The following is a 15,915-nucleotide window of genomic DNA, read 5'->3' as shown; positions in this document are numbered from 1 at the left end:
TCCGCTTGCATTCTCTCTCTCTCTCTCCCCTAAACCCCGTCTCTCTCTCTCCTCCCTCGCTCGACGCGCAGAGATGTATACAGCCGGTATCCCAGCGTTGCAGTTTTCATCGTGTCCTTTTTTTTTCTCTTCCCGCTTGTGGGCCCCCCCTTTTTTTTTCTTTGCGTGAGTGAAACTTGTGCAAGTGGTGAGTTGCGTGGTGCTTCTGCCGCGTGTAATCCGCGGTGTTTTGTATGCCAGCGGCCTGTTTGCACGGGCAGTCTGGGAAGTGAAACGTACCCTGAAACCGAAAGTAACCCGAAAAGGAAAAGAAAAAGGAATAGAAGGGGAAAAGAATGGCCGGGGCCGCGGCATTGAAACGTGATGGGGGCGACGCAAGAAACTTGGGACCAAAAAAAAATACACTGAAGGGAAAGAGGGAAAACATATATATATATATATCTATGGGTGTGTGTGTGTGTTTGTCTGTGTGTATATTTCTGCTGAAAATGAAGAACCGAGGGGGGCGAAGGAAGTAGAGAAAAATAAGGAGGCGGCCACGCGGCCGGGCGGAGGCGCAAGTGTGGGGTGCGCCGCCATCACGCAGCGGCCCCCCTCCTCCACCGTCCCTCCCCCCTTCAGTAATGTATAGAAGTGAAACAAATGCGCATCGCACTCCGCTTTTCTAGTCATACATACGTACCTAGTGGTCTGTACGTCTCCACTGGCCGTTATCCCTTTGCTTTCCCAGTTTTTTGTTTAACTTTGTTTTTTCTTTCCTTCCTCCTCTAGTTTTGCTTTGTTTTTCTACTCTTCCGTAATCGCCGTTGGAAACAACAGTGAAATGCAAAAAAAAAAACATTAATGTTTCCATGGGCTAGTAACGACGCAGGGAGTTTTTGTTCAGTAGTGCAATTGGAGTTGTGTTTTATTACGTGTTTGCTTTTTTTTTGTTGATTTCCTGACGAAGGGCACCATTTGCCTGGAGCATCGCAGTGGTCCCCCGCCTTTGCATCTTTTTTTTTTGCGGCTTTTTGTCTCCTCATGGTTTTTTTTAAGGCAGTTCTTGATGCATGCCGGAGCCTGTTCCTCGCGGCAGTATGGGGGGGGGAGGGGAGGGGGGACGTGTCGCCTGCGGTGCAGGCATGCGTCCACGACTGCCCCAATGAAGTTTTCCGTCTCCGTTCGTTGCAGGTGGCGGGAACTATGAGTGGACCAGTGCAGAAATGAAACCGAGAGGGCGGGGGATCATGTCTCTACACACGGTGCAGTTTACATCTATTTGCGTGGCGGACAACAATGACTGACGGCACGTATGTGCACCCTGTGGTGGGTGATGCCCGTACTCGCCTTTCAGGCAACGCCGCTGGGGGAATATCACTCTGGCGTTTCGGGACGTTTTCCCGGCTCTCTTCATACGCGTGTGTGGGTGTGTACAGCCACGGATGAAGTTTGAAGCGTTTTCCCGTCGTGTATTCATTTCGTCTCTCCCTCGTTTTTGTTCCTCTCTTTTCCTGTTTTGCTTTTTTGCATGGCCGCCGCAGCAGAGCGAGAACCACGCATAAGTGCAGCTGCTTCTCTAGCATTGCGCACAGCGACCCTCAGCAAGGCCTGGGAGCGGGACTGACACACTAGAAGGAAGCCGAAAGGGGGAGGAGGTAAAAAAAAATAAGCGGAAGACTTGAGGAGGCGGCTACTGTCCCTCACTGACGCACCCCCCCCCCATCATCATCATTTGGCGAGGAGTTGATCCGAAGATCAAAATACTTATTAAAAAAAAAAAGGTAAAGCGGCGCTGCACGGGCTCTTTGTCTATCGTTAGTGTCCGTAGCTTTGCTTTTTTTTTCTTTGCGTTGAACGTACCAGCCCTTGGAGTGAGCAGAGGGGTCCTTTCCGCGGTGTGCGTGTGCGTGTGCGTGTGCGTGTGTGGGTCCTTGCGAGCTTGTATACGGCCATCAAGGGTGCAGCTTCGTAGCAAATGTGCGCCGCGTTTCTCATCTCCGCCTCCTACGATAAACAAATACGCTTTTGGGATGGCGCCTCTGGTCGCACAGTGCGTTGCTTCTCCTTTCAGGACTCGCAGGTGAATGCGCTGCTGCTGATTCCAGACACAACGTACCTCGCCGTGGCGGGGTTCGGCGTCGTGCGTGTGTACGACATTGGGTCACCAAACACGGCGGCGGCGGCGGCGGCAGCGGCCAGTGGCGGCGGCGGCGGCGGGGCGAGCAATCAGGCGCCCCCGCTCTTGTCATCGTATGAAAACCAATCCGCCATGAATTTTACGAGTCTTGGGAGTTTTCCACTGCATCTGAAGAGGGGCGCCGCCTCATTTTTCGGCTCCTCCACCGATAACTCAACCAGCAGTTTGCTGAATGGAACCGTTGAACTCGGGTCCACGCAGCGGCCGCTGCAAGACAACACATGCGTTGAATTATCCACAGCGCTTTACGCCACCTCAGAAGATGGTCATATTCGTTTTTTAAACGCGACAAATCCAAATGCGTTGCAGCTTATCTGGGATATTTCCACTAATGTGGCCATCACCTGCAGCGCCCTCTCCCCAGATCGTCAGACGTTGCTCACAGGATCGCAGATTGGTCGCGTCTCCGTGTGGCACCTTCCCACTATCACTGAGGTGGCAACGCAACAGCTGCAGAATTCTGCTGGAATTCCGTTTGGGCAGAAACCGTTGCAAGAAATTTCCTTTGACACGGACTACACAGCCATTCGAAGCATTGCGATTGAGCCTTTGGCGCGCTGGGCCGTGGCCGCAACAAACGCAGGTAAGTTGCACTTTTTGCGCTTTGTGAGGGAGGCACATGGCTGTGGTCCGTTGCCGGATCCGTCGGCTGGCAGCGAAGCTAAGCCGGAAGGCAGTGAGACAAAGGAGGCAAAGGAGGCGGAGGATTCAATGGGCGTGGCACTCGCCACGAAAGACGCCAAGGACCCTGCAGACTGCGGTGCCGCTGCTGCCTCGCAGGATGCCGGTTCGTTTCAGTTAGAGGGCGTCTGTCGCCCCACCGCCGTCGGCAACGACGGGGGTGTGTGTGGGTCGAAGAGCAACTTCTTAGGATCATCCGCAGAGGCTCTTGCAGAGGAATCTCGCACGCTTGCGTTTGTCAGCAGTCCAGATGCTCAAGCGCTTCCGGCCCAGGTTTCATCTAGTGATCAAAAGTTTGGCTCAGAAACTTCTTCCAATGATTCTTCGTCGAAACAGTTACCGTTCCCGCAGCAGTTCTTGATGGAGGTATTTTACTCCTTCCAGGCGCACTACAAGTACATCCTCAAGGTGGCCATATCCCCCAGTACGGATCTTTTGGTGACCTGCTGCGCCGACTACACCGTCGGCCGCTTTCTGATTCCGAAGGAGCTTCAACAGGGCACGGCGTTCGAGACAAAGCGAAGTGGGGATGACATTTCCAGCTGTCAGGAGAGCGAGCAAGCGGTAACAGCGACGGTGCCGCTGTCTTCGGATGTGGTGGAGGGGCTGCAGGAAAGGCGCATGACACAGCCAGGTGCCCCAGAAGTGGCCTTGGCGGTGGCGTCGCTGTTGCAGCCTATGGCAGCGGCAGAAGATTCGCAATCTGCCCCAGCTGATAAACCGAAGGGAGCCGAGGCGAAAATGTCGGAAACATCACGGAGTGGAACAAGTCGGAAGGTCTCAGCGGATGTGGACGAGGGGAAACCAGCCGAATCAGCGGCAAAAACCGAGGAGAAACCGGCAGCTACACCCGCTGACTTTGCGGATGCTTCCTCACTGCAGTTTTCTGTCGTCCCCTCACTGAACATTGATGGAAACACCCAGCTTCATAGCACGGGCGTACTGCAGTTTGTCGCATTGAAGCCCTTAACAGGGCACTTGCGGTGGGTGTGGGATTGCGTTTTCAGCGACTGCGGTCGTTATCTCTTCACGGCAAGCAGCGATCATTACCTGCGGATGTGGACAGGGCTGCTCACCGACCGCGTACAATCGACCTGCTTCATAGGGCATACAAAGCCGGTGGTGTGTAGTATATTGTACTATGAAAAGAGGCTCGAGTAGAGCCACCTTGGATAAGCAGGGGAGCGGGGGACGTGGGAGGAAAAACCCAAATCAACGTGCGTAGAAAGAAGTAAAGGAAAACGCACACACACACACACACACGCACACGCAAAAAGAAAATTCTGGGATGTGGTTGAGTCCAACTTGTAAGCAATTATGAATGAGGCGGTATAACAGGCTGAACGCCACCACCCACAGCGTACGGAGCAACGCTTAAAATGGAGGTCGAAAAGGGGAAAGGGAGCTTCCATTCACAAGGAAGGAGTCCAAGGAAACAAAGGAAATAACCTACATGGCGAGATTTTGAAGCAAGGTTGCTGTTGCATTACACACAGCCTTGAGACTTGCACTGTTTATCTTCCAAACGTCGGCCCCTCCTTGTGGGTGCTGGGCTGCCGAAAAGATGGATCCTTTTTTGTAACAAGTGGTTAGGATTGACTTCATTTTGTTATTCCCCCGCTGGCGGCCATCCGCGTGGTTAGCGTACTGCGGATTCTTGGCACGTCATAAATCCATGCGTCAACCTCGGGCATGATGCTAGTGGGCGCACCGACACACGCGTCCGCTCGGAGGCATGCATAAGTGGGCTTGTGCGATGAGGCGGAGAAGGGAACTGCATAACTGAAAGCTACTGAGCGTTGGCTTCAACGCCAAACGAATGCTCTTTATTATCATTATTGTTATTTTTTACCTTAATGATTGTTAGTACTACTCTTATTGTTATTTGCTTTCTCCATGTTATGCTCTCTCCTCATTTTTCCCTTTCTCCCTTCATCTCTGTGCTGCTCGGGGCGGTGTCCGCGCTGGGTCCTTGCGGCCTGGGCCCGGGCGTGGAAAGCGAAACAGGGGAAACGAGCATAGGATACGCGCGACCCCGCAGCACACCGAAATGTGGATTGTGGCTGCGTGCGTCCGCACAGCACCACGAGTCGCTCCCGCCTCTCTGCTGCGCAGGCTCGCTTCCGCAGGGAGCACCCCAGACTTTCCCCCTCCGCCTCTCCGCGGCCTCGCTGTCGCCGTGGGCAGCCGACGAGGCTTCGGCGGTAGGTCGAAGGACGGCGAGGAGGGGAGTGGGGATGCGGTGGAGCGCGTAGAGGGAGAGTCGGTGCCAGGGCAAACTTCATGGGGCAGCCGCAAGTGGCGCAAAGAGGGGCAGCAGGAACAACAACAACAGCGCGCTGCGACAGACGCCATAGCGCAGCTTTTTCAGGACAGCGCACAGCGAAAGGCATTTCAGCAGGCGCCGGGCAGAACGCTTTCTGCGCAGACCACCACCACCGTCATCACAACTACGCCTGAGGAGGACGAAGTGGGCAGTTTGCAGAATCTCTTGGGAGGTGAAGGAGCATCCTCTTCTCTTGTTGGGGTGGAAGCCGTGGAGCAGGAGTTGTTGGATGATGCCTTTTTGTATTTCCCTCCTGCAAGTCGTGCGGACGGGCACGCAGAAACAGTGGCAGCCGGAGATGCGTACGTTCCAGGCCAGCAGATCATTCCGCCGGGAAGCACGCGTTATCGTGTCGACGTGCAGTATCAAGGCAGCGACTTTGATGGGTGGTGGAAAAGCACCTCACGCCAGTTGTATCGACGGGAAACAGCACCAGACGGAACTATTCGGCGTGTCCCTCTTACGGCGGAGGCCAACGACCCAGCAAACTCTTCCGCGGAGAAAACAATGGGCAGTCGATATCATGCTCGAACCGTCCTGGAGGAGGCACTGGCAGTGGCGCTCGACGTGCACAGTGTCAAGGTGGTTGCAGGTGTTATTCCCGAAGCCGGGGTGTCCGTTCGGCGTCTCTGCTGTCACTTAGATGTGCCGAGTCACATTGAATTACAACCACGCACAATCATTCAGCGAGCCACGATGTGGTTAGAGAAGCGGCAGCAACCGCTTGCTATCCTTAGCTGTCAGCGGTGCAAAAACCAAGATTTTCATGCACGCCATAGCGGCCTGAGGCGCGTGTATGTGTACCGCATTCTTAATCGCGTCGCACCGCCGCTTTTTGATGCCGGTTTGCAGTGGCACGTGGACCGTCACTTGGATGTTCCCCGCATGCAACGCTTCTCCAAGGCGTTGGAGGGAACGAAAGATTTTGGCTACTTTGCAGATCCCAAGATGGCCAATGCCCTTCGTCGAGCGGCACTCAGTCCCTCTGGACTGTCTACGGGAGCTGTCTTGGATGAGCATTACCAACCGACTGCCACCGGCGAGTCGCCGCGAGCCACACGCGGGAAGGCGCCGAAGGTGATGATAGAAAAAGGTTCCAGCAACTTGGCACGCGCGGCTGCACTTCCAACGTTCAACGAGTATGGTCAGCGTGTTGTGCAGCCGGGTGCCCATGCCAAGGAGTACTATCGTGCTTCCACCAACCTGCCGACAGTCCGCACCATTGACCGCCTGGAGGTGGTACGGCAAGATGACGAGGTACTGATTTGGTTCGTTGGCAAGTCTTTTCTGCGCCACCAGATCCGCAACATGGTGAGTCTCTTGAAGGCGGCCGGTCACGGTCTTTGGGATGAGCTTGAGCTACAACAGGCCCTGCAGAGCGGCTTTGAACCGTCGCGGCATCGGTTCAAGCGGGAGCGATTCCCGCCCGCCCCGGTTTACGGACTGACACTCTGGGACGTTGAGTACCCGGCGCAGCACCGTGACGATTACGTGTCGTACGTTGACTCCGGGCCGTACGAGGAGGTTAACATCGCGCGTGACATCTGAAAAGTGCCACTCTGAAAGAACAAAGAAAAAAACTAAACTAAACCTAACTCTCGCGGCTGCGGAACGAGAGCGGATGCCATCTACCACAAATTACACACCGACATCGTTCTCTTGGTCGCCTCTTCAATCCCACTTTGTGGTTTGATGATTCGCATCATTTTTTTTTATGTTATTGCTGTTTTTGCTGTCGTTGTTATGTGCGCCTAAATGAGCCGCTGGTGAGTGTCTTATTTTTGTATTTGCATGTGCCCGCACCACTGTCTTATCTCCACTTTTTGTTTTTGTTTTGTGGCTTCTGCGTGCGCGATTGCGTGATTGTGTTTGTGTGTATTTGTGAGAAAGGGAGAGAGAGACAGAGAGGCGAGGCCACGCGTTCGCGTCTGCTTTTTTTCTTCTTCTTTTTTATTCCTTCATTATTTGATGGACCGTGCGGAGGGAAGCCACACGACTGCCTCTCACTCGGTCTTTTGTGTGTGCCGGCCGCCTCCGCTCGAGCGAAGCTTGAAAGAAGACCCCTAGGGCGAGAATAAAGCAGGGGTGGGGAGAGAGAGAGAGAGAAGAAGGCCGTGGCCCATACTTCCATTGATCCATTATTCATCTCTTTGCATAGACGGGGGTGCCGCGACGCTCGTCGATAGCCTCACGATTTGCATGTTCCGCTGTGTCCGTCGTCTCGGCTCGAAGCCCACGGCAGCGCGCCATCGGGCGTTACAGGCCGCCATGAGAACCGTCTCTTACAGCGCACTCGCGCCGAACGGGCAGTCGGCGCACGCCGACGAGGGCAAGGCCCTGCTTGCCAGCATTTGCCCCGCCTACAAGACGACCGCCCTTGCGCAGCTGCTGCAGAAGTCGCTCCCCTCAACCGCCAACGTCCTGACGATCGACGGCACCGCCGGAGACGCCAGCAGCAGCGCCGCTTCCGTTCTGCGCTTCGTCATCACATGTGACGAGGAAGTTTCTAAGCTGCAGCGCAACCCTGAACATTCGCACCCATTGCTTGTGCTTGTGCAGACCTCACTGGATAAGGACGATGCTGAAGCAAATGAGTTTGTCCTCTCCACTGCCCTGCAGCAGCGGGATCGCTTTAAAAGTGCCACCGCCGTCGTGCTGGACGTCAAGCAGTCGGCCGTCGCCAAGTCAATTTTAAAGAGTCTTCGCGGGAAGAGGCTGGAGGCAAAGAAGGAAGAAGAGGCGGCGGAGGTGCCGGCGGGTGCCACCCCCAGCGCTGTCGCCAACGCAGCGGTGGGGGATCAACGGGAGGCCGCCGCGGTGGATGGCAGTGAGCGGGGGACTGAGCGGCAGTCGCCGGAGGTAAAAGCTGCGGCGAAGACTTCACCTCCCAAGAAGAGCTCAGCGACGACACCAACAACAGCAACAACAACAACGAGTGAGCCAAAGTTATCTGCTTCTGGGAAGAAGGGTGCGAAAAGTACGAAGGTGGGCGATAAAACAAATGCAGACGGATCTCGCTCGCTCTCCTACACACCACCCCCTGGGGTTGCCAAGGGACGATTCACCTCCGTCCCGTCTACCCGAAAGGACACACGGGAGTCATTGCAGCAAATGTTTCGATCGTCGTTGGCAGCACCGTTTCAGCCTCCAAAGCAAGTGGAGAGGGCCCTTTTCTCCGGCTACGTTGACAAAGTGCGAATTGCCGATATGATGAACCTTCCCGTGTACGGTAGTGGGGAGGTGTACGCTTTGTATTATAGACTGACCGGTGCGGGGGCTTGCCGCACGCCACTGATCACTATTACACAAATTTTTGAAGAGGAGTGTCGACGGAAGGGAGGCAAAAAAACGAAAAACATGGAAGCTCTTACCACACCTCGTGTGCCAGTCTTGCTCCTTCTTGGTGCCTCCTTTCTTATCGCGGAGGACGCAGCGCTTATGCGCCAGGAGTATCAAAAGACACTTGAGCAGTCTCTTTCACCGCTGGCCGATGTTGCCGTGGTGGTTGTACCCACTTGCTTTACCGAGAAGAATGTGCTCTTTGCGCTTCGCAGCGCAAGCATAGAAGCTGCTGGGGAGGCTAGCCAGGAGCAGCAAGGCTACAAAGAAGTACACGAAGAGGGGGGCAAGGTTGTGCCTCCCTCAACTTTGCGCCGTCGTGGTCAAGACGCCGGGCAACTTGCCTCGGAGTCCCTTTCGGAAAATGTGCTACGCTCGGTTGTGGCCAACGCCCTGGAGGAGGTGGCGCTGCGGCATGAAAAGTCCACCGACCATCTCGTGAGTACCCTGAACAAACTTGTGGAGTACTGGTCGCGGGAGCGTGTGATAGAGCTTATGGAAGGGCTTCAGAGTGAGAGGGAAGCCCTCATAGATGCCACAAAGGAGTTTGAGCATGTTCAGCGGCAGCTGCGCCACACGCAAGAAGTGATGGAGGCACTTCGAACAGAGGTGAAGAGTATAGGGGACAAAATAGAGCAGCGGCCGACTGCGGACGCTGGCGCCGCGTCCGGCGACATGTATGACCTCGTGGACTGTACCCGACGGTTGGAGGAGCGTCTAGCGGAGTATGTGAGTGCCTTGCCTTCCAAGGAGCAGTTTTCCCTCGATGTGCGAGAGGATTTGGAGGACGTGCAGAAAACACTGCTACGCCAGCTCGACCAGACCTTGTCAAAAAAGCTGAAGATTATGCATGAGGATCAGCAACGCGGCCTGCAGCAGCTACTTGAAGGAAGCTCAAGCGGTAACGAGGGGGGGCAGCAACTCACGCAACGTGTCCTTCAGGAACTTCCAGAGCGTATTGAGAGTGCGATGGAGAAGGCCTTGAAATCCTTCAGCCAGGATTCGGACGAACGGACCAGGAGTGTGCTGGAGCGCCAGCAGGAGGTGGCACACTCACAGCTCTCCGCTTTCTGCGATAGGCTGTGCCAGACCGTTGAGGCAGGGCAGGGACGCGTTGAGCGCGTTGTCTCGGAGCTGATGTCCACGAAATCGGACGGTAATGACACCGCCAGGGCTGAGCAAAGCAAGCCGCCAGAGTTGGACGACGCAATGACGCGATAGAAGGCTGATGGGACCAATCCCAAAAAAGAAAAATACTAATAATAATAATAAAACAAACAAAAATGAGAAAAGAAAAGGAAGATAGGCGATGCCAGAGGAACCTTTTTTCTTTGGTTTCTCCCGCTTTTTTCCCCTTGGTCGGGGCAAGGCTTGCGGTGCGGCCCTAGCTTGTCGGCACCTCCGGCATTTCTCCGTTCTACTGCGAAGAAAGCGAGGGGCAACATTGCTATTCTCCGGGCAGCTGCCTTGGTTTGATTTATTTCTCACCGAATCTCTGCTTTCCTCTACCTATTTTCCGTTTTTTTTTCATTCTTTCTCTCCTGCCTGTTTGGTCTTTTCGTGGAGTTCCCGTGCGGACTCCCACTTTTTTTTGTCTCAATTCACGCCGTCGCTACCGGGAAATTGGGATCGAGGGGAGGGGGCTTGAATGGGAGCAAGGCACTACTCCGCCGTTTGGGTCGACGCTGGATTGGGTATTGTATCTTTTTTAAATAAATTTATCTTTTTTTTTTCTGTACGTTGGGTGTTTCTCCCCCTGCCTGCGTGTGTGCGTGCTTGTGGAGAAGTGAGGGACTCATAGCGTCGGGTTCAGCTGCCACTCTTCGCATTTTTTTTCTTCTTCTTTAAGCACGCTTTGCGCCCCCTTCTTCTTCTCGTCTTCCACTGCGCCCGTTGCTACCGTGCAGCACACAAATGCGGGCAAAAATCGTCGTAATCACACATGCGACTTGTTGTACTTGAGGCAGAAATGCGAGCGACAACCAAGTGCCCCCTTCTTCTTGCTTCCGCTGTAGACCTTGGCGAGTCCCCCGCCCCGCCACAATTCTCTCGCTCTTGTTGGACTTTGACTCTTGACGACTCTCTCCCATTCTCCCTCCCTCTTTCCCACGCCGCGCAACATGGACCGCGGCTTTGAAGGCGAGCCAAGTAGAGTTGAAGAGGCGCTGTAGCGGGAATAAAAATGTATCCTCGGAATGGCACAGCGCAGGAGCCCGGTCAGCTGCCCCGGCTGCAAGCCTGGGTTATCGTCAACCCGACGAGTGGACAAGGGAAGGGCGAGCTCCTCCAGCGGCGCATCGAGACGACGCTGCGGACGGAGTTCCCCGACTGCGTCACCCGAGTGAGAACCGCCAGCGAGTTGATGTCAGTCCATGACGCCCGGCTCGGCCGGAAGGATAATCATGCACCGCTTCCTCCCTTACGCGTCGCGTCGTCGTCGTCCTTGTTTTACGCCGAAGGACTCCGTACTGGAGACCCTGTCGCAGGCGACGCAACGATGCACTGCTCACGGCGGAGCGGAGTGCGGGTGGACATTATTGCCACGGAGCATGAAATACGCGGGCGAGAAGTGGCAGAGCATCTCACGAAGATGGTGGTCGCGTCTCGCCTGCGCCGTTGCCTCAATGGGAAAGTTGCTGCAGCGATAGCGGACGGCGTGACGACGGCGATCACGAGCCACGAATGCGACGTGGATTCACTGCACGTTTTTGTGGCCGTCGGAGGAGACGGCTCCTTAAGTGACGTCGTGAACGGCATGTGCCGTGGCACCTTGGAAGCTTTTCGGAAGAGCATAGCAACGCCTATGCACAGTGATGAAGCTTCGACAGGGGGGCTTGACTCACTGCAGTACTACTGGCAATCACTTGAGGACCGATCGATATTGCGGCACTTTCTCCCGTCGTTGATATACGTTCCGGCGGGCACTGGGACGGACTTTGCCAGATTGGGGTTGGGCTGCCGCAGTGCACGGGAGTTCGTTGCTCTCCTACGTAGCGTCTGGGGACACCTCATGCCAGCCTCACCACTCACCACCTTGGTGCGGGTACCGCCGGGTGTGAATGGAACCCATGTTGGTAAGGAATCTACTACCACCACCGCAAGAGATAGCACAAAGGGTAGCACGGATGATGCGGCGCCACTTGGTTTTGAGGTGTATGACGTGGATGTGGCACGGGTGTCGTTTCCCCGCAGCAGGCAAAATTATTTTTTTATAAATGAGTGCTCATGTGGAATTTCTTGTGATGTGATTGAGAAATGTGAAGGGTATAAAGAAAGTAAATTCATGTCCTTGTTGGGGGGTAAGCTCATGTTTGCCGTAGCGTCTATCATCTCCGTGTGTCAGCTGCGGCCAAAGCCATTTCGCCTTGTCGCCCTCCCTGAGTTTGCGTCGCTGCCGTCAAACAGCCTCACCCCGCGCCGCATTGGCGGAGAGTTGCCACACCCGCACCTCATCATGAATGAAGCGGCGCTGCGGGGCGTACAGCATGATCTCCAGTGGGTGAAGGCGTCTGCGTGGGAGGAGGCGCTTCCGGCGACGGAGCCCCTGCGTTTCGGCGCCAACTACTACGCGTATGAAGTCCAGGGCGCGAGCATTGCCTCAGACTTTGCGGCTCCCCCCGCGGACGGAAAAACGGTCGTCAACCCGTTTTACGCTGACCCCAGCCGCAAGGAGGCCAATACGCCGGAAGAAATTGTCGCCGCCGTAAACGACCCTGACCCGTCGGGCCGATGGATTTGTTTGAAGTCCTCCACGTTGGCCTTCGGCAACGGGCGGTGGTTCGGCGGCGGATTGCAGGTGACCCCGCACGCCAACCCCACCGACGGCCAGCTCAGCGTGACAAGTTGGGTCGCCGGTTTTGCCCAGTTCGTCTTGCACGCCCCTTCCTTGTACACCGGCAACCACACACACTGGCCCTCCACGACGATATGGAACACAACACGCACCATCATCGACGTGGACACGCGCCTCTCGCCTCGTTCCGCCGCGAAAAACTCAACTTCACGCGTTGAAGCCTTGATGCAAAGCTGTGAGGCCGACGGTGAAATACTAGAGCGACTGCCTGCCATCATTGAGGCGACCGCTGTCCTAACGATGTTTGTGCCTCGGGGCCGACCTGGACGAAGAATCCGTGGCGGAAACCACGACCGGCGTGAGGGAAGGAATATGTCTTGACCAAATTGATGCTCGTTCTCCGGCTTACAACGTTGACAACGCGGTGAAGGGAGCAGTCACTGTGTGTCGGGCTCCTCCCTTGATAAATGGGCAATGCCTATGTATTTTGAGGGGGTTACATGGAAGGCGGAAAAAAGACCGAAGAAAGGGGGAGATAGCTTGTTTGTGTTTATGCTTGTATGTTGGGGTGGGGGAACAGAGAGAGGGATATATATATATGTAGAGAGAGGGAGAGAGATGAATATTGCAATATTTTGAGGTTTGACGTTCCACACACACGCACGCACACACACATACACACATACATACACACACGCACAGGCAGAGGACAACGACGGAGATGCCCAACTTATCCTTATTCCTCTCTCCCTCCCCCTATCTTTTATCTCTCTGCCCCTAAGCTTTTTCTGTGTTTCATGTTTGGCGTTTTCCCCTTCACTCTTCTTTCGGACATTCGCTTTGACCGCCTTTGCCAACGTCGCAGACACAGAACGACGCGTACGTTGGCCCCTTAGACTACCCTAGGCGTGCGTTATTTATAGTTTCTTAGAGCCACACGTCCTTCTTGCCCTCTAATTCATTCGACCCCTCCCCCTCTCCTCCCTCCTACAGACGGGCACATACACGTAGAGAAGGTGTGTGTGTCATTCCCTGGGTCTTTGGGTTTGGCTTGCTGGGCCCGCGCTTGTGTGGAAGTGGAGGGAAAAGATGCTGTTCCTGGAGCCCGAGGTAGACTACTTTAGAATGCAGCTGCACCAGCTTGCATTACCGCACGACGTGTGCCAGCTGGGCTCAACCGAGAAGTCCTGCAGCCTTGGCGCGTCTGCAGCCGGGGAACCTGCCACTGTGGCGCCGGCATCGGGCAAACAGGGCGAAGTGCCGGGAGGCTACGTCTCGGTGGAGGAGCAGGCCGAGGTGCTGCACCGCGCACTGCTGGCGGCGCTGCATCAACGCTTCCCCTACGAACACCCTGACACGCTCGAGCATGTCTACCTCCTCGCTGTCACCCACCTCTCCTCCCCGCTCCTTTCAGACACGGCATTGAGCTGCGAGGAGCTCGCGACGCTGCAGGGGCCGCAGGGCTTTCTTCCACCGGAGCTGCGTTTCCGGACATTTCCATCGCACCTCAATGCCTTGTTGTCGAATGCGGCTTCCAGCGCTCTCGCTGCGCGCAAGGAAGACGTAGAAGGGCCGCAAGGGGAGGGAGAGAAGGGCGGAAAAAAATTGGGAGATCCTTTGACCAATCGCCACTACAACGACACCTACTTTATTCTGCTGCCGGAGCTTACGAGAGAGCAGCAGAAGTTATATCGTCGACGGCAAAGGGATGTTAACAAGACGAGCTACAGACGTGCCGAGCTTGGTGGGCTTTCGCCGTCTGACAGCGCTGCATCAGAGGCCTACGCATCGGACCACGTAACGCCCTCACTTGAGGAAGATTTTTTGCAGCTCGGTGAAAACATGACGGGTTTTCGTGTCCTGGATGGGACCATGATTCACAACGTGGCTGCGACGCAGACTACAGGCCCTGATGCCGCGCTGCGATCGCTGCAGTTTGCCGCATTTAAGGTGCCACTTAGTCGCTTCACTCCTGACGAGCAACAGTACTACACGAATAGGCGGGAGGAGGCACGCTTCTGCAGCGGCGCCTCCACCGCTTCGAGTAAGTCAACCTTCTTCGCTCCCTCCACCGAGAGTTACATGGATGACGCCATGCGGAGAATGTTGGCCTTTGAAATGTCTGACAGGTACAGCAGGGAGGACGACGCTGCTACGGAAAAATTCTTCTCGAGATGTAATAAGATTCTGCGTTGCTACACGATGCCGGCTGACGCAGCATCTACAGCTGCAAAGGAGGAAAATAAAGCGGAGATCCACAGCTCTACCACGCTCAATGTGCCAGAGACTAGGGCCTCGACCACTGGCCCCTCTCCTGCGCTGCCCCTCCGCCGTCTTGTGTACTCCTTTGCACCCTGCGACTGCTACCACCTCGTGACGGACGAAAACAATCCGCTCTACTACGCCAAGTCCTGTCGCGCAGCGTACGACGCACGCACAGTGAGCATCACGCTTGTGTCGGACCTGACAGCTGCGCCGTGGTCGTCTCCCACCATCTCCGTTTCGAGTCACGCCAACACGGGACCGACGCACGAGGGAGCGGGAGGGACAAGTACCCGTGGTGACGTGGAAGGACTTGTCTGTTCCAATCAGGCGTCACGCGCCGCGTCGCCTGACCCGATTGCTGCCGGGAAGCAATCTGCCGCTCATCACGGCAGGGGTTCCTCGCCCCAGCCTACGATCCCGCGGAAGGGAAACGGCTCCCGCGTGGCACGGCCATCGCTGCGCCAGCTTTCCTCAAAGACCGACGGATTCCTGACCCTCACTACGTCACTCTCCTGCAATAATGTCTCCGGAAACCCCAAGCACAAGAAGGAGAGCCTCTTAGAGAAAGGCCTCCTTCTCGGTGGGAAGGAAAAAGCGCAGGCCAAGGAAACTGATGCCTCGAGTGGCGTGAGCAATACCAGTGAGCCTGCGCCTCGAAAGAGTGACGTCGCCAACCTTTTTCGACTTCTTTCCAACTCCTCTGCTGCTCAGCATCAACTTCGTCATGGCGTTATTCGACCCGTCGTCTCAATGGCAGTGCTTGACAGGGCGAAGCGCCCAGTTGACGGCCTGGTAAAGGGTGAAAAGTCCGATGAAGTGACGTGCCACGGGCTTCTTGACCACACGTGGTACTCGATTCCAGTGCAACCACTTCCCTCGATGCAGGACGACGTGCAGTGGATGCCCATCGTTTTCGGAAGCACAGAATGTATCAGCGACGTCGGATATCGCACCGCCATGCAGGTTGGCTTCTTTCCAAATAAAAGTAACGCCACGACGCGTAATTTCTTCACCCAGCAAACGAAAAGCGGTGTGCTTCCCACACTACAGGAGGCTAGATCTTCCCTCACTGCCGGCCAAGGGGAGAAAAGTGCGTTGGCTCCCCGGGATCCTAATGCACTGACAGCAGAGGAAAAAATTAAAAAATCCACTGAAACTGCCTCATTACTGTCGGCAAAGAATGTAATGCCTTTTGCCAATGATGAGAAGCCGGCGAGCGTGACTGCCCGGCGCGGCGGTGTTGCCATGACGTTTGCCAATGATGAGCAGCCTGCGAGCGTGACTGCCCGGCGCGGCGGTGTTGCCATGGACGTTTGGCAATGATGAGCAGCC

At 55.5% G+C, this 15,915-nt stretch overlaps 5 protein-coding genes across 5 annotated transcripts, besides 13 other annotated features; all 5 read left to right on the top strand.

Annotated features, from left to right (window-relative positions):
- Window positions 1–11: 11 nt before the first annotated feature.
- Window positions 12–62: a sequence feature (GA-rich).
- A 237-nt stretch (window positions 63–299) lies between these two features.
- Window positions 300–334: a microsatellite.
- Window positions 335–425: 91 nt separating this feature from the next.
- Window positions 426–445: a microsatellite.
- Window positions 445–473: a microsatellite.
- A 1,404-nt stretch (window positions 474–1,877) lies between these two features.
- Window positions 1,878–1,906: a microsatellite.
- A 51-nt stretch (window positions 1,907–1,957) lies between these two features.
- On the top strand, window positions 1,958–4,021 carry Tco025E_01514 (WD repeat-containing protein wat1; the record flags this gene model as incomplete). The annotated part of the gene is made up of 1 exon (XM_029368452.1): window positions 1,958–4,021. One exon carries the CDS (start codon window positions 1,958–1,960, stop codon window positions 4,019–4,021), a length of 2,064 nt encoding a protein of 687 aa, XP_029231446.1.
- Window positions 4,022–4,101: 80 nt separating this feature from the next.
- Window positions 4,102–4,132: a microsatellite.
- A 554-nt stretch (window positions 4,133–4,686) lies between these two features.
- Window positions 4,687–4,746: a microsatellite.
- A 164-nt stretch (window positions 4,747–4,910) lies between these two features.
- Tco025E_01513 (putative tRNA pseudouridine synthase A-like protein) lies at window positions 4,911–6,734 on the top strand (the record flags this gene model as incomplete). The annotated part of the gene is made up of 1 exon (XM_029368451.1): window positions 4,911–6,734. One exon carries the CDS (start codon window positions 4,911–4,913, stop codon window positions 6,732–6,734), a length of 1,824 nt encoding a protein of 607 aa, XP_029231445.1.
- Window positions 6,735–7,008: 274 nt separating this feature from the next.
- Window positions 7,009–7,070: a sequence feature (A-rich).
- Window positions 7,070–7,094: a microsatellite.
- A 182-nt stretch (window positions 7,095–7,276) lies between these two features.
- Window positions 7,277–7,295: a microsatellite.
- Window positions 7,296–7,385: 90 nt separating this feature from the next.
- Window positions 7,386–9,746, top strand: Tco025E_01512 (uncharacterized protein; the record flags this gene model as incomplete). The annotated part of the gene is made up of 1 exon (XM_029368450.1): window positions 7,386–9,746. The coding sequence occupies one exon, from the start codon at window positions 7,386–7,388 to the stop codon at window positions 9,744–9,746; it is 2,361 nt and encodes a 786-aa protein (XP_029231444.1).
- A 22-nt stretch (window positions 9,747–9,768) lies between these two features.
- Window positions 9,769–9,822: a microsatellite.
- Window positions 9,823–10,707: 885 nt separating this feature from the next.
- On the top strand, window positions 10,708–12,699 carry Tco025E_01511 (putative sphingosine kinase A, B; the record flags this gene model as incomplete). The annotated part of the gene is made up of 1 exon (XM_029368449.1): window positions 10,708–12,699. One exon carries the CDS (start codon window positions 10,708–10,710, stop codon window positions 12,697–12,699), a length of 1,992 nt encoding a protein of 663 aa, XP_029231443.1.
- A 197-nt stretch (window positions 12,700–12,896) lies between these two features.
- Window positions 12,897–12,937: a microsatellite.
- A 32-nt stretch (window positions 12,938–12,969) lies between these two features.
- Window positions 12,970–13,019: a microsatellite.
- A 388-nt stretch (window positions 13,020–13,407) lies between these two features.
- Window positions 13,408–15,906, top strand: Tco025E_01510 (uncharacterized protein; the record flags this gene model as incomplete). The annotated part of the gene is made up of 1 exon (XM_029368448.1): window positions 13,408–15,906. The coding sequence occupies one exon, from the start codon at window positions 13,408–13,410 to the stop codon at window positions 15,904–15,906; it is 2,499 nt and encodes an 832-aa protein (XP_029231442.1).
- Window positions 15,907–15,915: the final 9 nt, after the last annotated feature.

Source organism: Trypanosoma conorhini (assembly GCF_003719485.1).
Source record: "Trypanosoma conorhini strain 025E chromosome Unknown Tco_14.4_contig_00050, whole genome shotgun sequence".
Lineage (NCBI taxonomy): Eukaryota > Euglenozoa > Kinetoplastea > Trypanosomatida > Trypanosomatidae > Trypanosoma > Trypanosoma conorhini.
This window is presented reverse-complemented; position numbering and strand designations above follow the sequence as displayed.